The sequence below is a fragment of the Copidosoma floridanum genome, unplaced genomic scaffold (assembly GCF_036245765.1).
Source record: "Copidosoma floridanum isolate Cflo_tuat_1 unplaced genomic scaffold, Cflo_Japanese_pri ptg000027l, whole genome shotgun sequence".
Classification (NCBI taxonomy): Eukaryota; Metazoa; Arthropoda; class Insecta; order Hymenoptera; family Encyrtidae; genus Copidosoma; species Copidosoma floridanum.
The window spans coordinates 3,027,852-3,051,461 of NW_028321904.1; the positions used below are offsets into that span (position 1 = coordinate 3,027,852).

The 23,610-nt window shown below is 32.1% G+C and overlaps 1 protein-coding gene across 1 annotated transcript in view; it reads right to left on the bottom strand.

Annotated features, from left to right (window-relative positions):
- Positions 1-23,610, bottom strand: part of LOC106646906 (uncharacterized) — a 211,030-nt gene that overhangs the window by 77,507 nt on the left and 109,913 nt on the right. Inside the window, exon 3 of the mRNA XM_089595738.1 lies at positions 3,435-4,045. Coding sequence (XP_089451864.1) covers positions 3,435-4,045 — 611 coding nt within the window. The remainder of the gene's footprint in view (positions 1-3,434; positions 4,046-23,610) is intronic.

A 23,610-nucleotide genomic window follows, 5' to 3' on the forward strand; every position in this document is an offset into this window, starting at 1 on the left:
TTTAAACTGCCCTGAGTTTACCTACTAGCTTCTATGACTAATGCAGTCATACAGCGAGCCAAGATTAAAAGTATGGCATAATTTAGTTTTCTACTCTATTTATTTTCTCAATTTTTTAACGTTTTTTTAGCTTTGATTACTCACTACTTTATGTATTTTTATTCAATACTGTTTGTTAATATGCGTTTCAAATCGAAACATAGAGAAAAGAAGACTCATAATTTAAGTATCCTAAGAATGGTTATGACTGATAACTCAAAAATAACCGTCACTTACTTATCTAAAAAATCTGTTGGTGACAAACCAACTTCAAATTTTAAGTGAGGTATTTTGATAAAATATTAAGCATGTTTTTATTCTTACTAATAAAGCAAGACAGTTGTAAGACCTGCGTTGAAAGATAAAAAATCTTAAAAAAGTTACTTATATTAATATACTTGTAATGATAAAACTGTTATGCATGCAGTTTTAGTTAAAAAAGTTGTACGTCCAAAACTATTGTATACCAGAGTTAAAAGCATGAATAACATAAACATGCTATAGAAATGCTGTTTGTTAAATTATTTTTTAGCAGGAATAAAGACACTGGGTTACAGATCTGTAACTATCGAGGAAAGATTGACAGTTTTTTATAAGGTAAAATATAATTTCTAATTTTCTTTATGTAGTTAAATAAACAAAATATTTTTTAAATAAAAAATTGTTTTTAATAATAGAAATTTAATAAATTTAATGAGTTAGAGGTACCACGAAATATCTGTTATAGGACGTTTACGAGTAAAAGCACGACCAGGGGCAAAGTAGTGCAAAGTTATCTGACAAAAGATCGCAGTGTCAGTGAAGTTGGCGAAGAGAAAGGGAGCATGATTGAAAAGCCGCTTGGAAAAAGAATTAGTAAAATCATCATTTCATGAGCACTAGTAAGAGCAGTCACTTTTATGGTGTCCTTCTTTCAGTCAACTTTTACCAGCTGTATTGGGTTCAATTAGCATTTATACACAGAAACAGCCACCATCGATACCCATTTCTTCTTTCTGTATCGCTTGCCTCCTAATAGCGTTGATAAATTCTCGAGAACGTTTGATTGAGCTTATAAATGGAGTCAGCTTAATATTTAATAATCCCCTGATTCCAAAGCAATAAGATCTTATTAGTGATATAATTAGATACTTTGGTCTCTTTTTCATTGCATTTCTCTCGTCTTTCGTATACCTGAGATTTATAAAATTATAATATTGCAGTAGATGCAATACTGTGCTCGTCTTGCTTCATGCTTTATTTTTAATAAATTTAATGTAGGTTTTTTTGTTAAGATTACTAAGCAAGTAATAGAAGTAATAGCTTTTTTTAGTAAGCGTGCGCAATACTTTCCTTTGAACCCACAGTTTTTACAAAAAAAGAATTAAGTAGTATGGTATTAATGGTTTATTACGTGTTTAAAGACTATTTAAATTTTTTTGCTGCGTTACTTGCAATTTTATTAAATACAAACTTTCTGAACTGAGAAAAATAGTTTTGTTGCACAGTGGGTTAAAGCAATATTTAACTCATTCTCTACACATAATCTTGCACTTAATATACATAGAATTTTTTATTTTGAACTAAAGATAAAATTAGCTATTCATGTGAGTTACCCATCTCAGGGAGATCTAAGATCAATTAATTCAAAATTTACATTAATGCTGGGTATGCCTACTCAATTTGTAAAGAATATGCATTTTTAATGATTGATTATCTTCATTTGTTTTCCGTAAATTATAACGTTTGATTATTATTAACGAATAAAGGCATAAATAGTTTGTACCTCATTTTTCATCCCGTCATTTTTAAAGAACTTATATACTGAATAAATACGTTGAATGTTTTTAGTCATAACCTTACACATTTAAAAGGTGAACAATTAAATTTACTTTTATAAACTTGACTTGAAGGAACTTATTATTTGAAGTCTGGAAACGTTGGGAACTAAACCACTCGGTATATAAGGTAGTTGGATAGAAAAATGTCCTTGCGGAGGTGCTTCGTAGTAAGTTTTATTGTATGCTTTATAAATAGTTTTCTATGACTGTAATAACTACTTTGAATATTCTATGAAGTACCAAAATGTAACTTTTGAGCTGTACTCTAATTCAGTCAAAATTTTGTTTCAATTGGTTCGTCAGCTTTGAAGACTTTTAAATATACCAACAAATGCTTTCTATTCATACTAAAATTTTTTTAGATACAGTCCACTTTTTTGAAACCTTTTAATTAGGGCTCAAGATGCATGTGGTACAATAGAGCCAACAACTAAATAATGACTAATGAAAACGACCAACCAGCGTTATACTCGTCTACTCTTTCATTCACTTATTAGTCGCTCTCATGTGTCATTCTTTCTTTGTCGGCTCTATTTTACTGCATGTGTCGTGGCAGCTTTGAACTTTGAAATTTTTGTATAATGAGATTTTTACGACAAAATTATTTGGTATCTTATTACTTCTTATATAATATATTTTTCATCACCGTCCAACTTGATATTCGTGCTTCTCTTTAAGGCTTTGTTATCTTTTTTTTGCCAAGTGAATAATAAGTTACTTTTTTTTTTTCAATGTAAGAGAAGAGAATTGTTTTTTTAGTTTCTGTACAAATAAAACAAGCGTGTTTTTTTGTTGTTTTTCTTAATCATTGCCTTTTATTTTGACGGTAAAATGCTTTATTTATTGTGTATTTCATGAAATACAGCGCTTCTTAGTATTTGTAAGGGTGTGAAGTACTTCACACAATAATAAAGTATTATACAAATAATTTGACAAAGTTAGTGTTATTAGCCTCTTTTATCTTACTTAACATAGACCTTAAAGTGTGAGCATAAGAAGTTATAAACAAGAATGAATTTCTTACTTCTTGTAATCATTTCAGTCTTACGAGCATAAATATGATCTTAGAAAAAAGTTATTTGAAAAAAACCATTTTCTTAGATCTAGAATATATCTTTTAGAAAGAATACGTGAATTTCTCATTTTTCCAGTTGTAGTGGCAAAAAAAGCCGTTTAACTATTTCTCCAATCAGGAAGCTAAGAAATATATTTATTCTAAAAACAAAGTTTAACTTGCGAGGTTTATCTAATTTTACACTCTCAGAGCAGGTAAATTGATTTCATTGTTATGAGCATGTTTTTTTCATAAGTTAATAAGAAGAAGGTTGATGCATTACCGTAAGGCATGGTACTATTGTACAACAATGCCTCTAAACTAAAATTATAGACAATATGCAACCAACCTGCATTGCACTACCTTTTAATTTACATACTGTTAACCTCCTAATACATATTTTATGAAAAACGTAGATGAAACTTAAGATAAAAAGTACGCGCATAAGACAAAAATCCTTTTTTTTTTTTTTTTTTCAAACAGGAAAAAAAGTTCTGAAAATATATAATGTAATATCATACCTTTTAGCAGAGTACAGTGTTATATTTGAATTCTTAAGAAAATGTTGCTCAGTAGTTTTCTGCAACAAATGCTCATTTTCAGCCCCAAAACTTATATCTTCACTTTTAAGAGGGTTGATATTCCTAAAAATGTTCCTTCTGTTCGCTCTTGACAGGTATCTTTTTTTATTGGTTTCATGAGAATCACGATGCTTAGAATCTAAATTTCTTTCTCGGTCACTACGAAGCTCTATATCATCATATTCCTCATAGTCTCGACGGTTATATCCTCGAGGACGAACGTTATCATCCTCATCATAATAATATTCATAGTAATAATCATATAAAGGTCTACGGACTAATGGTCTTCTTCTGCGAACTGATATATTTCGCTCTTGTAGAGGTACTCTTTCCTTTTTTTCTGTATTTACTAGAACAATAGGTGTTATGATGGGACTTAATGTCGTCGTAGTTGTAGTCTTATAAAGTGCTTCATTTCTATGCCAAAACTTTTTTGAGTTAGTACAATCAACTTCAGAGACAAAGTGACAAATAAAAGTCCTTTGATCAAATGCTGTGAAGTTTGCACAGAGAAAATCATAGCGTGTTCCAAATAAGCAGTGGTGGTAAACCTGTGATGTAAGAATATGCAATTAGTATTATGTACTAAACTTCTTTATACATAAAATGGGCTAAATAATTTTAAGCTAATGAACTATTTAAAGACAGTTTAAGTCGTAGACAATAAATTTTAGTATTATTTGACCAGACCATTGTTTGATTTATCTAGTCATATAAATAAAGGCAAATATAGACATCTAAATACTGAAATTCGTAAGTCTTATCTGCATAAACTCATATCAGTAAAGTTTGCTGCAAATTGACAATTCACTTACAGTGTGAAAATAAGCGTTAAGTAAAACAGCTAGGTATGTTCTCTGTATTTGATAGGGATTTTTTTTTCTTGTACGACGAACGGTATTAATAAGAAATTTTTTTATGCAGGCTATTTTATTCTGCTCAAAATAATTTACAAAAACAGTTTTTTTAATAAGAGGAAGCATATATACAATTCTTACAGGAACCCGTCTAAGGTCTAAGCCTTGAAATATTAACGTAGCTCAGCTAATTCTAATTTTTTTTTGCAAGCCCAAAAATTTTACCTGTAGTGCAGTGCTCTTTTTTGCTGCATAGTACACTATTTAGATGAGTCTTGCTTTTAGGATGTCTTTTTTAAAAATTATAGTACACTTTCTGAATTTTTCATAAAATATTATTTGTTTACTTAAAATGAAGTATGGAATGTAGTAACTTCGTAATATGGTCCATTCATCATTTTTTTCCAATAAAATGGATATAAACGTCCTCGCTTCAATAAGAGTTTTTAGCGACGAAGATCCCTTGGAAATAAGCTGCTATTTTATTGTATGCCAATAAGCTAGCTTTTCACAAAAATGCGTGTGTAACTTGATCTGTTAAGCCCATTAAGTATGTTGCCGTACTTTCTTGGGCAAAAAAATGTCGAATGGTAAGCACCCCTTACAGCAGCTTTTTTCCGAACCAAGCCAAACCAGTATAGCTAGTAGCACGTAGTGTTTTATGATGAGTAGATATAACGATGCATCAAGCAGAAAAGAAGAGAGCTTAGGGTATAGCAGAAAAAAGTTCGCCCAGGAACTCTAACAGAAAAAAGGATTATTCAGAACTCGTTAGCAAAAAAAGACAAATTTCCATCACTCAAGCGAAAACAACGACAACTGGCTACTTTTAAGTAAAAACAATGCCAACTCGCTGCACTCAAGTAAAACAATCCTGACTCGCTGCGTTTACGTAAAGTCAATGTGATTTGCCATACTTCCGTGAAAAAAGGCTGCGCTGCAATAAAAAAAATTAATATTATATTTGCTGTCAAAAAAAGTCAACTATATTTTTTGAGAACAGCCTGATTAAAGGAATATACATTCTTTTCTTAAGCAAATAAGTGACTGCGTTATTGTGCTGTGGTGGATGAGTATACGGCAGTTTATTAAAATATTCCTCACATTTGTAGTTTTAATAATTCGTGTACTGTTATAAATAATTTAAATGCAAAAATTGAATAGCTCTCTTTTTAATGAATTCAAGTCATATTTAACACAATTTTTTTCTGTTTTATAAATGCAAACAAATCATTTGTTAAACTACCGTTGATTAAAAATTTAAACAACTTTTTTATTTACGATTGACACTTGATATGCATGCAAGTCATTGTCTGAATGCGTTGAGTCGTACATTTTTTCGTTGGAGCGCAGTGAGTTGCCATTATTTTTTTTTGAGTGCTGTGGGTTGACCTATTTCAACTGGAATGCAGAGGGTTGGTATTGTTTTTACTTGAGAACAGTAGGTTGGCATTTTTGACTCACAGTATATGAATACAACTTATTTCCAAAGAAGATTATCAGCTGTCCCTTATTTCGTTGGAGTGTATGAGTAACTTTTTTCTTACCTTGAGCGTTGAATTATAGTTTTTCTTTAATTATTAAATGCTTGACTTATTATGACTCTCTTCCTTCATGTTTTTAAAACAACCATTTTAACTTAAGTCACTTTTGTTTGTCTAAAAGGAATAACTGCTCGTTAGGCTTACCAACCTTGTCTTGTTACTGTGTTAGGGCTTTTTTCATACTACAAAAAAAATTTTTTTATCAGAAAAATTAAAAACCTTTTTAAAGGGCGTGAAAAAAAAAATTTGTATTAAAAAACCAGATTTAAAAGTTACTGTATGCTCGATACTGTCGTCAAATACTGTGCCATTATTACATTAACACCAATATTTTGTTACAGGCCTCAGATATGTAACGAGACACTGTTCTGTACATAGAAGTGATGCTTTAGTCTATGCAAAATAAGAACATCTTGAGCTCTGTGTCCATAGCGATGAATCCAGAATAAAATCTTTTAGCAGTTGTAAGGCAAATCCAGCTTCCAAGGGTAAGACTTCCCTGGTTTTTAGTTACAGTTTGTTCCAGTGGTTTGGCTTAAGAAATAAGTCTTAGGCTTTTATTTACAAGACAGACGATTTGACTTATGTACGTTCGTTATTGGCCACAAAGTGATTTTTCTGAAATCATTCAGTAAATGTAATAGACAATCATTTGGTAAACTCTTTTACTTCCATCGCTGCACACTTATAATCCTTACTCCAAGGTAATTGGTCAGCTTAATTCGTAATGTATGATTTATTTTGAAACAGATGTATGCCACAAGAGCTACCGTTCTTTTCCTCCAACAAGAATCTTGTAACTATTTTAACGTAAGTCAATCTACCAACTAAGCAATAATTAAACACGTAATTTTTTTTTCTGAAACATCTGTCAGCCTATCTAACTGTATTTAACTCATTTTCTGATGTATTAAAAAGTTATAAAGTTAAGAGCTGGTTAAGTCCTAGAAAAATAATATGATTAACTTATGTCATAGTTCTTATGTTTACAGCTGGTTCTCAGTTAGCCAAAGGTAGCTTGCTTTAAGGTCAAAGTACGGTAGTCCAGGCTTTATTGGGTACCGTATCCTATGCTTTTTTATTTCTTATTGTAAAGCACAAATTATCGGTCAAGTACAATACATTGCTACAAGCTCTTTGGTTAAAATTTACACCTGTGATACCTGTAAAGTATATCAAGTATCACAAAAACTCATTTTGTAGCTGTTGGCAAAATTCTTAAGCTGCTAGTATCAGCGTTAACCTGTGAGCATCTGACTAAATGTATAAATTGTACGTCATATCAAACGTGACATTAACAACAGCTTGAATTGCATTATTCACACTTTTGTAATCATCATCCGTTCAAAGTCTTAACTTGAGAAAGTTGTAATAATAGTTAATAATAATAATAACAATAATAACAATAATAATAATAATAATAATAATAATAATAATGTAAATGATGATAATAAGAATTATAGTAATATAGATAATAATATAAATAAAAATAATAATGAGGATACTGTACGATTATTAAGTGCTGATGTTATTGCACTTCTAGGGGGCCAATACAGTATTGCAATTTTTAATTATAATTGGTGTATGAAAAATATCAAAAGTCTTTATTTTATAAACATTACATACAATGAGTTCTCAAAAAAAATTAATATTTCATATTATCTAAAAACTTGTGTAAAAAAACAATATATACTTAATTTAAAGTAAGTAATAACACTAAGCCTATGAAAAATAGCAACTAAGTAATAAATAGTCAACTGTTACTGAGAAATACTATTAAGTTTATATGCACTGAGATACTATTAAGTTTATTTGCACTGAGAATGTGTCTATTTACTCAAGTAGGTATATTAGTGAATGTATCTGTATGCACTTGATCTAAGTGTTTGTACGAGAATATATCTATGTAAAATATCTGTGTAAAAGAGTTTGAACTTTGTAAGAAATATCCTGAATTTATATTTCATGAACGATACAACTTTTGATTAAAACAATGTTGAAACAAAGTCACTGATAAAATATAATTTTTTTTTTATATTACAGTGATTAACGTCCAGCTTTTCTGTAGAGGTACTACTAACGGCTCTGAGTACTTGGGATAGGGAAATAATTAGGATAGTGTCAGTACATGTAACATAAATATTTGCATTGAACCTTAGCCTCCTGCATTATAAGTTTTTCTTTGATTGAAAGGTTTTATTAACCTCACGATACGTGTGCCACATGAGCGGTTTTTGAATAAGTTTTACTCTTTGAGCGTATCAACTCAAACAGTATTTTATTGATACTGATATGATGTATGTAATTATTAACTTGCTAAGAGTCAGTTGTCATCTAAAACTTTGAGTACATATAACGGTTGGTAATGTAAAAACGTGCGAACAGAAAAAATATACCAATTGCATACACAAGCGTGGCAGAAAACTGCGCGCTTCGAGGAAACCTTGAAGGTTAGTTATGGTTAAAAATCGTAAGTCATGCAGTGCTGCTATCACATGTACTGTGAAAAAGTGCCCATAATTTTCATAAGAACTCCTATTTCAGGATTCCAAACATTCTTTGCCTACCATTAGCTGTATGTTGACTTAACTAGTATTCTAGAATGATTACGAGTTTATGAGTTGGACGTTGTTTTGTTGATGTTGCTGTCTTAAATGTAACCATTCCTTACAGATTACTTTTTCCTGAATAAGTCTTATATATAAGATGTTGCAAATAAAATTTCGTTGATTTTACTACTGACTTTTACTTACCCCGCAAGTGAGGGACAGCTGGAGGATTAAAATGCCAAGTAGTACCGTCCTGTGCGAGTGTAGCTGAAAGATTTGAGTTGTAAAGTTGGGCTAGCGAGAATAACTGTTGACGAGCCTTACCTGTATCTATATAATTGGTGTTACAATCTCAGTATAATTTAAAATGAATTTTAAGTCAAGAAATTTGGCATTCATAACCAGCCAAAATCTGGCTGTTGAGTAATCTGTTACTACCACAAGATAAGTTGCTGAAGTTGAAAAGCAAACAAAGACACAAATCCCGACTTTGTTAGTCTTTGAGCCTCCACCTTTTCAGGATTTAATGAGGAGAGGACCAGTATAATCCACATCAACATTTGAAAATGGTCTAGAGGGTGTAATCCTGGTCTCTGTCAACTGGTTCATCATTTGTTGTGCTTTTTGTGCTCAATATCTAGCACAAGTAACACAATGAAAGATTAAAAATCAAGCGGAAGCTCTTTTGCCTACGGTCTAAGATTCTGGACGAGTTTTGCTAAGTGTAAGTTCAGTTTCTCCATGAAAAGTTTGATGATGAGCATAACTCATGACTAGACAAGTAAAGTGTGATTCACGAGGTAGTATTGCTAAATGAGTGAAATCTGCTCCGAGTTTAGCATCGTCATGTCTGTCTTTTACTCGTCAAGTGCCTTCATGATCAATAAAGGCTATTAAACGGTGAAAAAAATTTTTTTTGGTAGTGAGTTGTCTTTAAATTAATATATTTCTTCTTTGAAAAATGCTGTTAAGTTGTTTGACTCCAAAAGAACTTGGCTTGTGAAATGAAATCTGATAAGTTTAACTTGAGGGATTCTTGATTCTTAGACAAAGCCCTGAATCTAGCACAAGCAAAGAAAAAATTAGCTGTGAGTCTATACAACCTCGACAACGTTGAACGAAAATTCTGAAGCCAATCTGCCAAACCAACTTCAGAAGATACAGCAACCATTGCGATGGATGGACGGGTCTCAGACTTATTGTCCACTTCCAAAATGTCAGGCTGCGCAGGCCAGTCGTGTTCAGATGATACCAATCACCCATAACCATGCCACCAAAGTTTAAGATCAACAAGTTGTGACGTCACTCTACCCCTAGAAGCCCAATCTGCAAGATTATTTTTTCCAGAAACTTGTCCCAATCGAGCCTTTAAAACCAAATCCTGAACGGCAGCAGCTCGGTTCATCATAAAATCTTTTCATCTGCTTGGATATAAGGAAATCAAATAAAGAATCACTAATAAATCCGTTCATGGATAAATTTTTTTAATGCTAAAATTAAAATGATGAATTACGTAGATTGAGAGTTTAGCTAAAATTAATGATGATGTGAATTCTATTTTTGGTATCAACATTCTCTTGAGTGGCATTTTTTTTTTTTTTGAGCAAACGAATGTTACTTTTTCCTGAGAATATCACTAAATTGATTATTACACCTATAGCATACTCAGGTGCATCTAAAAATCCATGTAAGTTTGCCTGTGTTCCAATCCAAAATGGCAAAGATATCTTATTGAGTTTTTCTAAATTCTGTCTGATGCAAAGCCACTTGTTCGCAATAACATCAGGCACTGGCCTATCCCAAGAAATCTTTAATAACTAAAGTTCCTGAAGGATGACTTTTGTTAAAATAGTTACTGGTGAAATAATGCTTAGAAGACCGAACACTTGAAAAATTTCTGAAAGTATGTCTCGTTTTGTTGGATGGTGAGAGATTCAAGTTAGTGAACAATGAAATATTAAACGATCTTCACTGGGTATCCAGTCTTAACCAAGAATATAAGCATTGCAGTTATTGATTAAAATTCGCTAAGTATTATTTGTTGGTGAAAAACAAAAATATGGAGAGTATAAAAGGCACTTAGCCAAAGACACACTGCTTGCTATGCAGAGATCTGCTGATTGTTGAGCTTTGGCATTGAGTTAGACCAAATTCTTCAATCCTCTAAATATATCATTCACGTATCATCCTTTTTTAAGTAATTTAACAGCTTCGAGAAACTTATTACCGCTATCCTCAATTAGTTGCAACACGGTACATGTAGCTGAAAAAGAAGCTGAGCAAGTACCGTAAGTGACTGCTGTTAAAAAAAAGTGAATTATTCTATCAGATTTTCTGTTGCTAATCCCGATTGTCTGGATGTGTATTGATTTGTCTGTACATCTTTGATATGTCTATTAAGAATGCCTATCTAAAAAAGCGTAACCATGGTTAGACATCCATGATGGTAAGCAAAAGATTTGATTCTGGATTATCCAAGGATACATATCAGTATCTAGGTAGATAGCCACAAGGATGCCTCGGCATCCAGGATTGTGGGTTAGCAAGATTCAAAGGTAGTATATAAGGCTAAAATCTATTCTGCACTGTAAATGATGGTAAGAATACTAACACTTTTGGTAATACGTGCGCATGCAAGGACACTGTAGCATTTTTATATCTTGATTGATTACTTTTGCTACCACTAATGCCATTGATGCTTAATTTTTATTATTGACGCTTTAACTGTAAAAGAGACACTATACTTTCTAAAATAAATAATACCTCTGACTCTTGGCTTATCAATATTTTAACATTGTGAAGCTTTGTACCATGGATCATCGTATGGTGAGCTTTACCGCAATTTAAATATCTCTTGGTATTGAAGCACCTTGATGCAGGATAATGTCCCAGGCAGTTAAAACATAATAGTTACCCACTGTTAGTAAAGCAAAGCCTGGACACGCAACAACAACAAAAAATCCACAGTGAGTGCACGGGTTAACTGTTTCAGATTATTAAGATTGTGGCTGTTGCTGAACTTGATCCTAATGAGCTTCTGTTTGACTTGAAGTCTGCCTACCAGATGAAGTGAGGATATTTGCTACCTTGTTATGATTTTTCCTTTCTTGCTGTATTTTTCGTTCACCTACTAGCTCAAGGGCCTGTATTCTTTCCATCAAAAAATCTTTTAAAACATTGCAGGCAGAAAAATCCTCTTTGGCTAACACTAAAGTTTTCCATGCTTTCTTAGTAGGTCTATCCAGCAGCTTTACTAGATTATCTATAAAATTTACGACGCTGTACCCATACCTAATACCATAAGTTTCGATCTTCCATGCTCAGTTGTCAAACCCAACAAAGAGCCAACATTGTGAGGTTGAGAAGGCCAGTGATACCTTGCAGACTGAAAGTAATAAGCCAAGTAATAAGCCTCTCCAACAAGATATTCCATGACATCGCAAAAGACTCACCTGATAATGAGTAGCCCTCTAATAATTTGGCAGCATTGCCAAAAGGGAGTATGGAGATAGTGAAGCCTCTGCACATCTGTGAGTTTCTCTTCATAGATAACCATACTAGTAAAGAGCTCCTTGAAGCTTATCCAGACAGCACATTTACCACTAAACTCTGATAAATTAAGTGCTGGGAGCATAGCTTGAATAACTCGAAAATTACTGGTTGAGCCTCACTGATCTGAATCTGCTGGGATTAGCTGACAGTTGATGCAACTGACTGACTTAAAATAAGCCTAATATGCTTTTGAATATACACTATTAGTGAAGTACTCATGTGTGAGCATTACTGCAGGAAATTAGGCCTCAATAATAGTATGTTTCTTCTTTAAGGTCTCATCTATTAAATCACAGTCCTTCTTCTACTTCTGCACCTCACACTGCATAGCTTTTTTTTTTATTATGCATAGCTATCTTTCCCAGCTCTGATATGCCAGCAGCTCTTTCTTGTAGAGAATTTACCTTAGCTAGCAGCCAAGCTGAGATAACTGCAGCAGCTGATCTTGAAAATCTGGTGGACATGCCATCTGACTACCAGGTTCTTAAGACCAGAGCCATTAGCGTCCATTAAGTATCGCTCAATCTGAGCTATGTTAAAGGCCTTTCCACCTCTTTTTGAGTCCAAAGGAATTGTCTATAGCACCACACAACACACAGAAAAACTATTCACCTTGTAATGTCACTAAAGAGTCTCACTGTGCACTGTATGCACACCCAAATCACGACCTAATCTGGCTCGAAGGACCAAAATGTTTGATTATTAGGTGCTGAGGTTAAAGCACTTCTGAGATGCTAGATCAGGTGGGTGTGAGCGTGCAAACTTTATTTTAAAAAAATAAACATTGTAGTATTAAACCTAAATTACAACTGGTACATTAAAAACATCAAGAGTTCTAATTTTGTAAGTAATATTTACACTGAGTTCTCAACAAAATAATAGTTTTATAGATAATCTTTGAACTTATGAAAAACAATAATGTTTACTAAACTTAAAGTTAACAATAATACTAAGACTATGAAAAACACCACTATAGTAATAAAAAGTTAACTGTCTCTGAGTAACACTTATGAGCTTATAAGCGCTGAGTATCTCTATATTCATGTGAACAGATGTACTGGGGAAGGTTCTGTGTTTACTTGATTGTCTATGCATGTGCGTACCAGTAGAAAGTGTATCTGTGTGATAGAATTTAAAGAAAGTGAGAGTTTACCTGAATTTAAACTTCATTAACGATACAACAATCAATTACAACAATGTTGCAACAAAGCCACAAATAAAGCATAAATGATTGCATTAGGCTTTATTCACTGTATTATAAGTTTTTTTGTGATTGATAGGTTAGATTGACCTAACAATACGTGTGTTGCATGAGCGGTTTTGTAGAAAATTTACTCTTAAGTAAATATTTATGTAAAATTTTCGATAGTTAGCTTAAAACAAGCATGAGCATAACTTACTAAGAGCCAGTTGCGAACAAAAACTTTGAGTACATATAACGGCAGGTGAGAAAAAAAACTTGCAAACAGTAAAAATGGACCAATCACATACGCCACCGTGGTTGAAAAGTACGGGCTGCGTAAGAACATTAATTGTTGGTCATGGCTGTAAATTGTAAGCCGTGCAGTGCTGTAATCACATATACTGTGGAATAGTGGGAGTAATTTGAATAAGCACCCCTGGTTCAGGATTCTGGACAGATCTTTAAGATTAAAACAATAACAACGATGATAATGATGGTAATGGTGACTACAATAATGATAACAATGACAATTGTAACATCACTAATAATAGAACCAATAATACCTATAATAATAATGATTGTGGTAATAATAATAATTATTAAAATATTCATAATAATAATGATAATAATAATAATAATAACAACAATTAAAATAATAATTGTAATGACCATAGAAATAATAATCATTATACAAATAATAATAATAATAATAAATATAACACCAGTAAAATGATAGTTAAAACATTTTCTTCAAAGTACTTACTCTACTTATACAACACTGACATAGATTTACTCACGGATTTTTCTCTAGGGCTGACGTACGTGCATCGTTTATTTGCGGTGTGGGGATTCTCACAGTATAGTCAAGCCAGACGATAAGGTCTGGGTAATTCCAGATTACCGTATTGAATAGGGCTGTGTATCTTGTTTATTAGAACTTGGTGGGCTAAATAATCATGAAACACAGAAACTCAGAGATCCAGCACACTATAATAGTTGACAAGTAAAGAAAACAGTGCAAAAGCTCTGCTCTTCTGAAATCTAAGCTTAAAAAAATTGTTTAATAGATTATCTTGTTCCTCTTATCCTGTTCTATCAAAAATCAAGTCCCTTGCCTGTGTATCGAAATACCCAATATGTATGTATATAACGTCAATACATAAACTGATAATAAAATTTCAGTTGTTCCAAAATATTATGGATTTTTTGTTGATTAAAACCACTGATAATAGTGATTACACATGATAAGAAGTATAATAATTGCAATTTTTATATGAATTTTGGCACTTAACTAAAAATTCTTAACTCGTGACTCTCTCGTTTTGTTTTGGAGAAAAGAAGTTTTTTTTCCAGATAAAATAGCATATTTCAATTACGTGGTTATAATAACTATTGGAGATTGAAGGTATTATTGAGTAACATAACTAAATTTTTTGAAAATTTTAGAGGCCCAGTTGAGATTTAAAACTGTCAAATATCTAATTTTTATTAAGAAATGATGATGTTCTTAGACATTTTACAGCGAATTTCAAATAAATAGTAATAATTCTTGATAAAGGGTAAAAGAAAATATGAAGGATCATTACTGTATATTTTTATATTCTTTTTGGCGCCAAAAATTTTCGAAAAACTTACTGTAACAAAACTTGATTCTATGTACAACCTTTATTAAGAATGACTATATTACTAATATTTAAAGGAAAGTCGCTAAAACCGTTGTAATCGCTAACAGCAAGAACTACTGAACCGACTTTGCTAAAATTTGGCATACTGATTCTTGATAATTCCAAGATGGTTTTCGCATAGTTTTTTTTCTCGAAAAAGTTAACAATTATAGCGATAAACAAGCTCAAATTTTTCTAAAATAAGCTAGCTTTGCGCTTTAGTCCAGTACGATCTGCCACGTGGCGTTGAGGTGAAATTAAAGCTACCCGCAATCAAAGATAGTGAATAGTGGTGATAAGATGCCCCATCGAATTGTCGGTTATCGAAGCCGTTCATTGGCAGTATAGCAAGCACAGAGGCGTCAATCATGCAGCTGGGCATCACAGCTACCGATGACACTCTTTCTTCATGGGTAAGTGGAAAAAATAGGTTCTTACCCCGGAAAGCCAAGATAACTAAGTGCCACGGAAAAATAGGCGCTTGGAACGTCCGCGTTTCTGGCGAAACGCCAGAAGATGGGTCTAGCTAGAGCACAACCTGTTTCAACACTTCAGAGCTCTGTGACCGTCAAACTATCTGGCCTGGTGCCGTCAGAGAATTTTTTATTTGAATGCAAGCCAGGAAAGACAGTCCTGAAGAGTACGAGTAGCCATAACAGCTTCTTTCTCAGTGGTCATACTGAAGGCATACCTTACAGAAAAGGTATACTCCAGGCGCACTCTCCCGACTAACGATAAGTGATTGGTTATCTGGAGAACGACCTGAAGACGAGATATTCTTTGGTCAGCGGCGTACCTCCCTGTGTCATGGTCTCCGTACACGTCTAGAATAAAAGTCAAACTACCCGTAACTAGCTCTTCATTATCAAGAATGATGATAAGAAATAGCTGGAAGTCTCACTACTGGCCCTTTTCAGGGCGAGTTTAAGTATTAACGTTGCCTACTTAACCATCAATCTCATCAGTTCTTCTAATGGCCACCTACATTTAATCTACTTTGCCAACAAATACATTTAAACTACCATTTCCGAAAACGATTCGTTGACTAAAAAACTATGTAAAGCTGGCCACTTTTGAACCAAGTCAGTCATTTACTGGCAGGCGTTGCGAGTGGAGTTTTTCATCACAAGGCTGGAAAACCAGGAATCACTGATCCCCTCCAAGGTCTGCGCTGGAAGAACCTAACGGCTATAAAGGAAAAATAAACTTTAGAATACAAAACAGTCTTCAATGGGCAAGCATCACGAACCAATTTCCCCACCATAGATCACCAAAACGATCGAGCTCTGCAAAAAAAGGTGTTTTGGATACCAACGTCTTCAGTGTGGAGACGTTGGAAAAGGTCTCTATAAGTAGCTCCAGCGGTTCAGGCGTAGTTTTTCTCCGAATCACTGTGGTGCTACAATAACAGGCCAGAGAAGATCACCCTAAGGTAAAGAGGCAATCACGTTGGCTGGAAACGTCAGTTAAGAAAGAGCTTACTGAAGTAGCTCACCAGTCCTTTTTAGGGTCATCAGACAGAAAACTATCTTGCCAACAAGTATATTACAACCTAATAAAGTTTTAAAAATAAGCCTTTAGGGCTCACAAATGTCTTAACTATGCCAAAAGTTGCAAGAAGTTGAATCGAAAGGAAAACTTCAAATGCATCTGATGCATACAACTTAAAATGTCAAAAAAATGACGCTTAATATTTATCGAGATTAAAGCAGCATTAAAATAGATAAATAAAGAATTTATTAGGTGAGAGATCAGCTTTTTACGATAACCCTTACGGTAATTTTTTGAATCTTCAAGATTTTTAAATAGGTAGAATATGTATTTATATTTTTGTGGCGATAAAAAAAGTAAAGATTAACCTCCAGGACTTTGATGCTGTGATAATGAAGTTGTGAGATAACAGAAGACATTTTTTTCCATTATATATTTTTTGTGAGTCTTAAATTTTCACAGCTTTAAAAAAAAGACCTGTTTATAGAATATTCGGGAGAAACTGCAAATCAACAGCTTCTAATGCAAAGGATTATTTTATGACATGAGGAATACACGGTACTTTTTAGCATAATTATATTTTTTTACTTCTTATAGCTTCTTAGTTGATTAAATAAACTGTCTGGATTTTAAACACAGATATTTTTTCTAAGAAAATTTTTGTTCTGAGAACTGTCAGAAGTAAATGTAAAATTTTTAACTGAAAATGTTTCACATTACATGTCAACACATTACGGTGTTCCATTTAGTGATTTTCAGGCGAAGCCGAGACTGAGGGCTGCTAGTCATTGATATAATATTCGCTCGATTATTTTAAAAAAAAAGGTCTTATCTTTTAAAAAGCGAGATAATCAGCAGTTTTTAATTACAATTTGTCTGGAAAATTGTTTTTGTTGAAATCAACAGTAATGTTACTTAATAGCATTTTTCACTTTTATTAGGAATTATTATCATTTATTTAAGACTAGTTATATTATTTTAAAAATAAACATGTTAACTTTAAAAACAAAATGAAATAGTCAGTAGCTTAAAATTTAAATTTTGTGCTAAGAATTCAATAAAAGTTTAAAGTAATAGTATTTCTCATTATCTTTAATCTCCATTAATAAGAATTCAAATTAATCGAGAATTTGCGAGGATATCTAAGAAAAACTCGAATTTTATCAGTAATCTGTATGATGACATGCCTAACATTTACATAGCATCTAGATACACGGGCAAGGGCTCCATATTCTCACCTATCCTAGGGTAATACAAGTTGCTTAGTACTAAAAGTAGAGTGAGCAACGCGCGATGTCAGTACTGTCAGCCTTTTCAGCAACAACTCTAAGATGGGTTTGGAATGTACTAGTAAGTTAAGATTAGAGCTGACTGCTGAACACACAACAGATTTCTTTGTTTTTACAAAACTCAAGCTTATAGTAAAAAGTATGGTGAAAGCAGCTACGACAATGAACATAAAAGCAGTGATACTGATTAAAAGTGGTATGTAAACGTCCTTTAATCAACTGTAGGAGTTGAAACATACTCAGGTCATAAAATATTGTAGGGCTCAATTAATTTGAATTGTCTACATAGACTATGAAAAATAAAATTATTTAGTTAACAATGTATTCAATATGTTCAAAAGCTATGAATTTTTTTACACCCACATGGTTTGACTACTGTTTTCTATTATAACATCCACAAAGTTTTGGTATGACATCTTTTTCGGTCATTCAGAAATCACGTCAAGTAAGATTGACCTCAGGATCTTAAGTGTCCCAAGCATTTAAAAAGTGATTGATGCTGGTAATTTTGTTTGAGAAACGTGGTCGAAACCTTTAGAGATCTTTGATACTTGAGGATGCATTAATTCCGCGTACAGTGATCGACTATAAAGCGTACAAGTATTTGATGTTCTTCTTAGTATGTAGAACATGTATACTTACATTGACGTTGTCTTTACCTGCTTTTTTTGTCATGTTCGTTACTCTCTTAGTATGCGTGGGTCTCTGTTACTAATAAGAAATCAAGGGATTCCAGGTCTGAATATTTGATGAGTTATCACAGCTTAGACTCGATGGAGGAAGATACTTTTTCTTGTTTTGGATTTCCTTTTATGTGCATTTCTAGACAATTTTCAGACGTTTTTTTCACTATTTACCTGCGCACTGTAGATTACACGTTTTGGCTGATGATTTATCCGTTAATATTATCTAATGTCTTGTAAGTTGATTAATTCGTGATTAATTGTTAAAAGGTAAAACAGTCTTAAATTTAAAATATGATTAAATTTTCTTATTTTTCAATTGATGTATAAAAAAGTGAGATAGTAAACAAAAAAGTAAATAAGCTATTATTTTTTAAACAGAATACCTTAATACAAGGCAGTTACACTCATATTGACTGAAGAGGGAGAATTTGTGCCTTAGGTCTTTATTAGTCAATCTTTAATGGAGTAATTGCCAAATTTCTTGTAAGTTCAACATTAGGCAAGCTACATTAAGGTATGAGAGAGCTTAAACGTGTGCTAACAATACTCTGAAATTAACTTAATGCTCTAAAAGCCATTTTTGCCACTGAGGTGCGAAAAAATTTATAGCCTTTAAGTTGCCATAGCATACACATCAAGCCAAAAAAATATAATACCGTCTTTAAAGTTTTCTTCTTAAAGTTTTTTGTTTATAGTGGTATAAAAAAGATAACTTAGTCTGCAACAAGAACAGAAAAAAAGTCGCTCAATTGCAGTTGTAAGAATTGAGGGTATGATTTCGTGTCAATATTATTTAAACTATAGTTATGCTGATTTAAAATGTTCCTTTTGTGATAGGATGTGAACACAGCATTTAGTGATTCAAGACTAACTTAATGCACAGGCCTACGAGAATGATGACAAAAGCATCGCCTATTCTGTCTCTTCATCTACCTATCTGAAATAGCAAAAAATCCCATTACATCGCCCTTTGAGAGAGCTCTTATTAAAGAAGCATAATAAATTATCTCACACAATATAGTTTACACACTATTCAGGCTCGTAATAAGATGTTTCTACAAGTTTTATTAAATAAGAAAGGATTATTCAAAGCAGTCACGGGGCAGTCAAGAACCAAACATGGCTTTAACGAAGAATTAGTAAATAATGTTGTATATAAAAATAACAAATTGATAAAAATGGCCAATAAGTAGCTTTATTGCGAAATATACACGCATCCTCGTTGTTAATGAAATGTTTATAGATTCAACCTTGTAACACTGTGAATAAGACTAAAGCACAGAAAGAAAGCAAGGATGATAAAAAGTTATATTCTGTATCTTGAAAAAATTTTTTACAAAGATTAGAGCTAAAAAATTTCACAAAAATGTGACGCTTCTTATGATAACTATCACGATAATTAAATTTGCTTTAACAATGCTTTCTGACAAAATAATTTACCTTTACATATTAACTAACAGTTAAAATCAGGGCCAATACTTAGTAAAGTGCAAAATTATTATTTAACGTAATAAAAATAATACATCAAGAACGTACAGTCAACTTTTTAAATAACGTAAGTTTTCATAAAAATTGTTAACTTATATTTAACTAAAGAACAATGAAGTATTCAAAATAGATTAGAAATTATTAAAAATAATCATTTTACTTGAAATAAAGTAGGAATAGTCGTAAAATTCATCGCTTGATCCTGGAAACGACTGTTTCACAGGTGCAATGTGTACACTGTTGTGTGTTATTATCTGATCCAGAAATAACCTTTACTTGAGAATAACCTTGAATTTTTTAAGACGTAGGAGTTTTTTAATAATATGCCACTTTCTTGGAGCAAGCTCTTTAATGAAAAACACAGAAGTAAGAAGGATTGAGTTAAAGATTCTGAGTGTAAGTAATATTTTATCGTAGAGAAAATAGTACCTTATTTTTTAAGTCAACATGATATCTCTTTCTGTTCTTTAAAAATGTTTTCTGAATAAAGGAATCCTAGCCTATCGTAAACCTTTAAAATAAGGTTTATATAAGTATGTAAAATATTAGCCAACAACATTATTTGCCACAGTTTTCTGCCAAGGTTGTGTACAGTCTTAAGCCTTGCATTTATATTTTAATTAGTATATAGACTATACTACAAGTATTAGTACTGTTATCTTATAGTCAAATTCTACAGTGTTCTCTTCTAGCCGCAAAGTATTAAAAGTCAACCGTAAATATTGCTGGATAGAAAAAGTCTGGTTCCTCGAAATGTACACACAGGCAAATTGCTAGTTAGGGTCTCATTTTTTTATGGATAAAAGAATAGTAAATATATTATTATTGACACGTATTTATTAAAAAAGCTTAACATTAAATGTACGTAAGTGCGAAATTTGAAGCTGAGACAGTAGATAAGGACTCATCAAAAATCGACTACTATTATACGTTTGTTTTGTGTTTTTCGTTTTATAAAAAATCAAGAGCAGTGATAATTTCTGCTACTCAAAGCAAGTTAAACTTGTTTGCACAGAATGAAAAGCCTTATAGTTATGATAACCATTAGTGAATTATTTTATGTACAATTTTATTACAATTTAATAAACACAGTACATACAATTAATTTTGTGTTTTTAACCCCTTTAACTAAACCTTTTTGTTTCGCACCTTTATTTGTACGTATTTGAAAAAAAACTTCATACCATTTATACACTTATCCTAACAATTAAGTAGCCCTTTTAATAATATAAGTGTAGAAACGAAAACAAGTAAAAGTACCAGATTTAAAACTTGAGATAACGTGAATGACAAACGATAAAAACTATTGTTATTTTATTTAACAGCACTTAATTATATAGGTAAGTTACGTTTGAGACAGTAGGTAGAGTATTAACTCACTAAAAAACTAGAAGACAGTAAGTGCTTAAGTGAACAAGAATAAAATTTTACATCTGTGACATTCTATAACAGACATATTACGAATGTAAATATACCTTTTATTTAACGATGTTATGTATGAAGGTTGTGCAATCATTGTCAAAAGGAGCATATCTACGTTACATATGTTTTGTTTTAACAAGAATTTTTTTATTAAAAAAAAATCCATCCTAAAATACATTACGTAGATCAATGAAAAAAAAAGAAATGAAATATGAAAAAAAAGAAATGAGAAAAAAAAGAAATTAAATGGAATAAAATTAACCAAGCAATGAAAACAAAAAATTGAATAAATAAATAAAATAAAAAAATGATTAAGACAACAAATCAGGGGGGATAAATGGGTTATTAGGAGTGTGAGGGGGAATCGTGGGCAAAGGTGTGCAGAAGAGTAACATGGCATGGTTGGCAGATATGTATATATAGTGGGGGGGAGGGGAAGTGTGTAGAGAACAGTAGGTGAGGGGAACGGGGTAAGGGGGGAAACTTGAGAGGAAGAGACTTCGGGTAAACCACTTCCGTTTCAAAAAATCTGTCGGTTTTAAAATTCCAGCTCCCCGAGTACGCGACATACAGAACTTCGTTCTAAAAAAAAAAAAAAAGTTTGTCTCAACGTGCTGCCAGACTTCTCAAGTTTACGAATCTGCAATTGCTTGTTTACTCTGTTGCACAGAACGTGTTTATATAAGTATATCTTTGGACAATAATTTGATTGGTATTACATACAATAACAATCTCCGTAATAGACCTAATTCCAAATAATAAAGCTTATTTACAGATTATTATAAATAGAAAAATGTCATGCTTAGAAGTAAGACATATGGAGTGTTACTTTTATGACTGACTGCACACGATGTAAGATGACATGTATAGGACGAACTGGAAAAAACTCCAATTACGCATGTACTGACATAAGAATAAAGTAAGTGTTATAAAGAAATTTACTAGCACTTAAAAATAAACACCAGTATGTAGTTATGACAACTACGCTGATAAGTGTATGCAGTATCCTCCACGTAGAGTCAACCTTACACCTTTGGCATGGATGCCTTATCCTGATACTGTTAACGTTTGTCAGCTTGACTTGCACGTTATGTGTACTTTCACTTTTAAATTTACCACCTACTTTTCTCTCTTTTTGTGTTGAAATAAGCCCAGTGCATAAGAAGAACTTACTATAGTTTGTCTTGACAAACGAGTACAATATCGAGGCCACACAACTAGCTCCTTTACTTTCAAGGTAAAATTGACGACTACGTAAATTTATACGAAGTACATTAGTTTACTGTGCATTATTTTAATAGAATTACATTCACAATAAGTTTTACCTTTAAATTATACTTTTGATTGCATTAAATCGGATATTTCTAACCCACTTATAAAAGCTCCATTTTAACTATTTTTGTTGTATAAAAGTATGTATTTAAGAATTTAGATTAAAATTATTTTGGTATTTACAAGACAAAAGCTTAGAATTAAAGTTAAGTTAAGATTAAGCTCGAATATTTCAAAAAAAAGTGTCGTTCATATGTTTTCGTGCTTTAATACAGGTAAACAGTATTGAAGCTATATTTAAAAGTTATTAAACATTATTATTAGGTTAAGAGACCATACCGTAACGTAGCTTGACTTCAAAAAATCATGAGACTTACAATAGGCTGTAACACTTTAGAGCCCAAAATATTTTCAGTGATTATCTATTTGTTGCTACATTTAAAAAAAAAAAAAGCAAATAGTATGTTAGTCTTACTGATATGCTTGTAGTTTCACTAGTATTAAACAACAATGTAACTCGATGACTGAATGATAAACGAAGGAGTTATGATATAAACGAAATAATATTTTTAAATTTCTGTCAGTAAGCATAAGTATTATATGCCAATGTAAAAAACAATGTCATTTGGATACCGACATTTGCTACTGTTCTTATAAATAATATCTACAATGCGCACCATTAAAAAAGCAACAAATTAAGAATATCTTAATGAACGTCAAAAAGACTTAGTAATCCTATATTTAAAGAGCACAACCTACCAAATTCTAAAATATCTTTAAGGCCTATGTTCTGAGAGGAAGAATAATTGTATTTAAAATACTTAATTGTGTTCGATTATAAGCCTACAAATAAAGTTATCTATTATTTGTTATAACAAATGGAAGTTAGGGCCTATCATTATACAGTGTAAAGCAATTTGGCCCTTGTAATTTAGAATAATGATGCTATTGATGAGCAAACAAGCACCTTTTATTATATAAGGTAGTAATTTCAAGCCTTTTTTTTACAAATACTGCCACTAACTACAAAATTAGTTGTTCTAGCGAGACATCCCTAAATAGTGGGGACATAAAAACCTCCTTTGATTTATCATAATCACACATAGTTTTTGATTACTT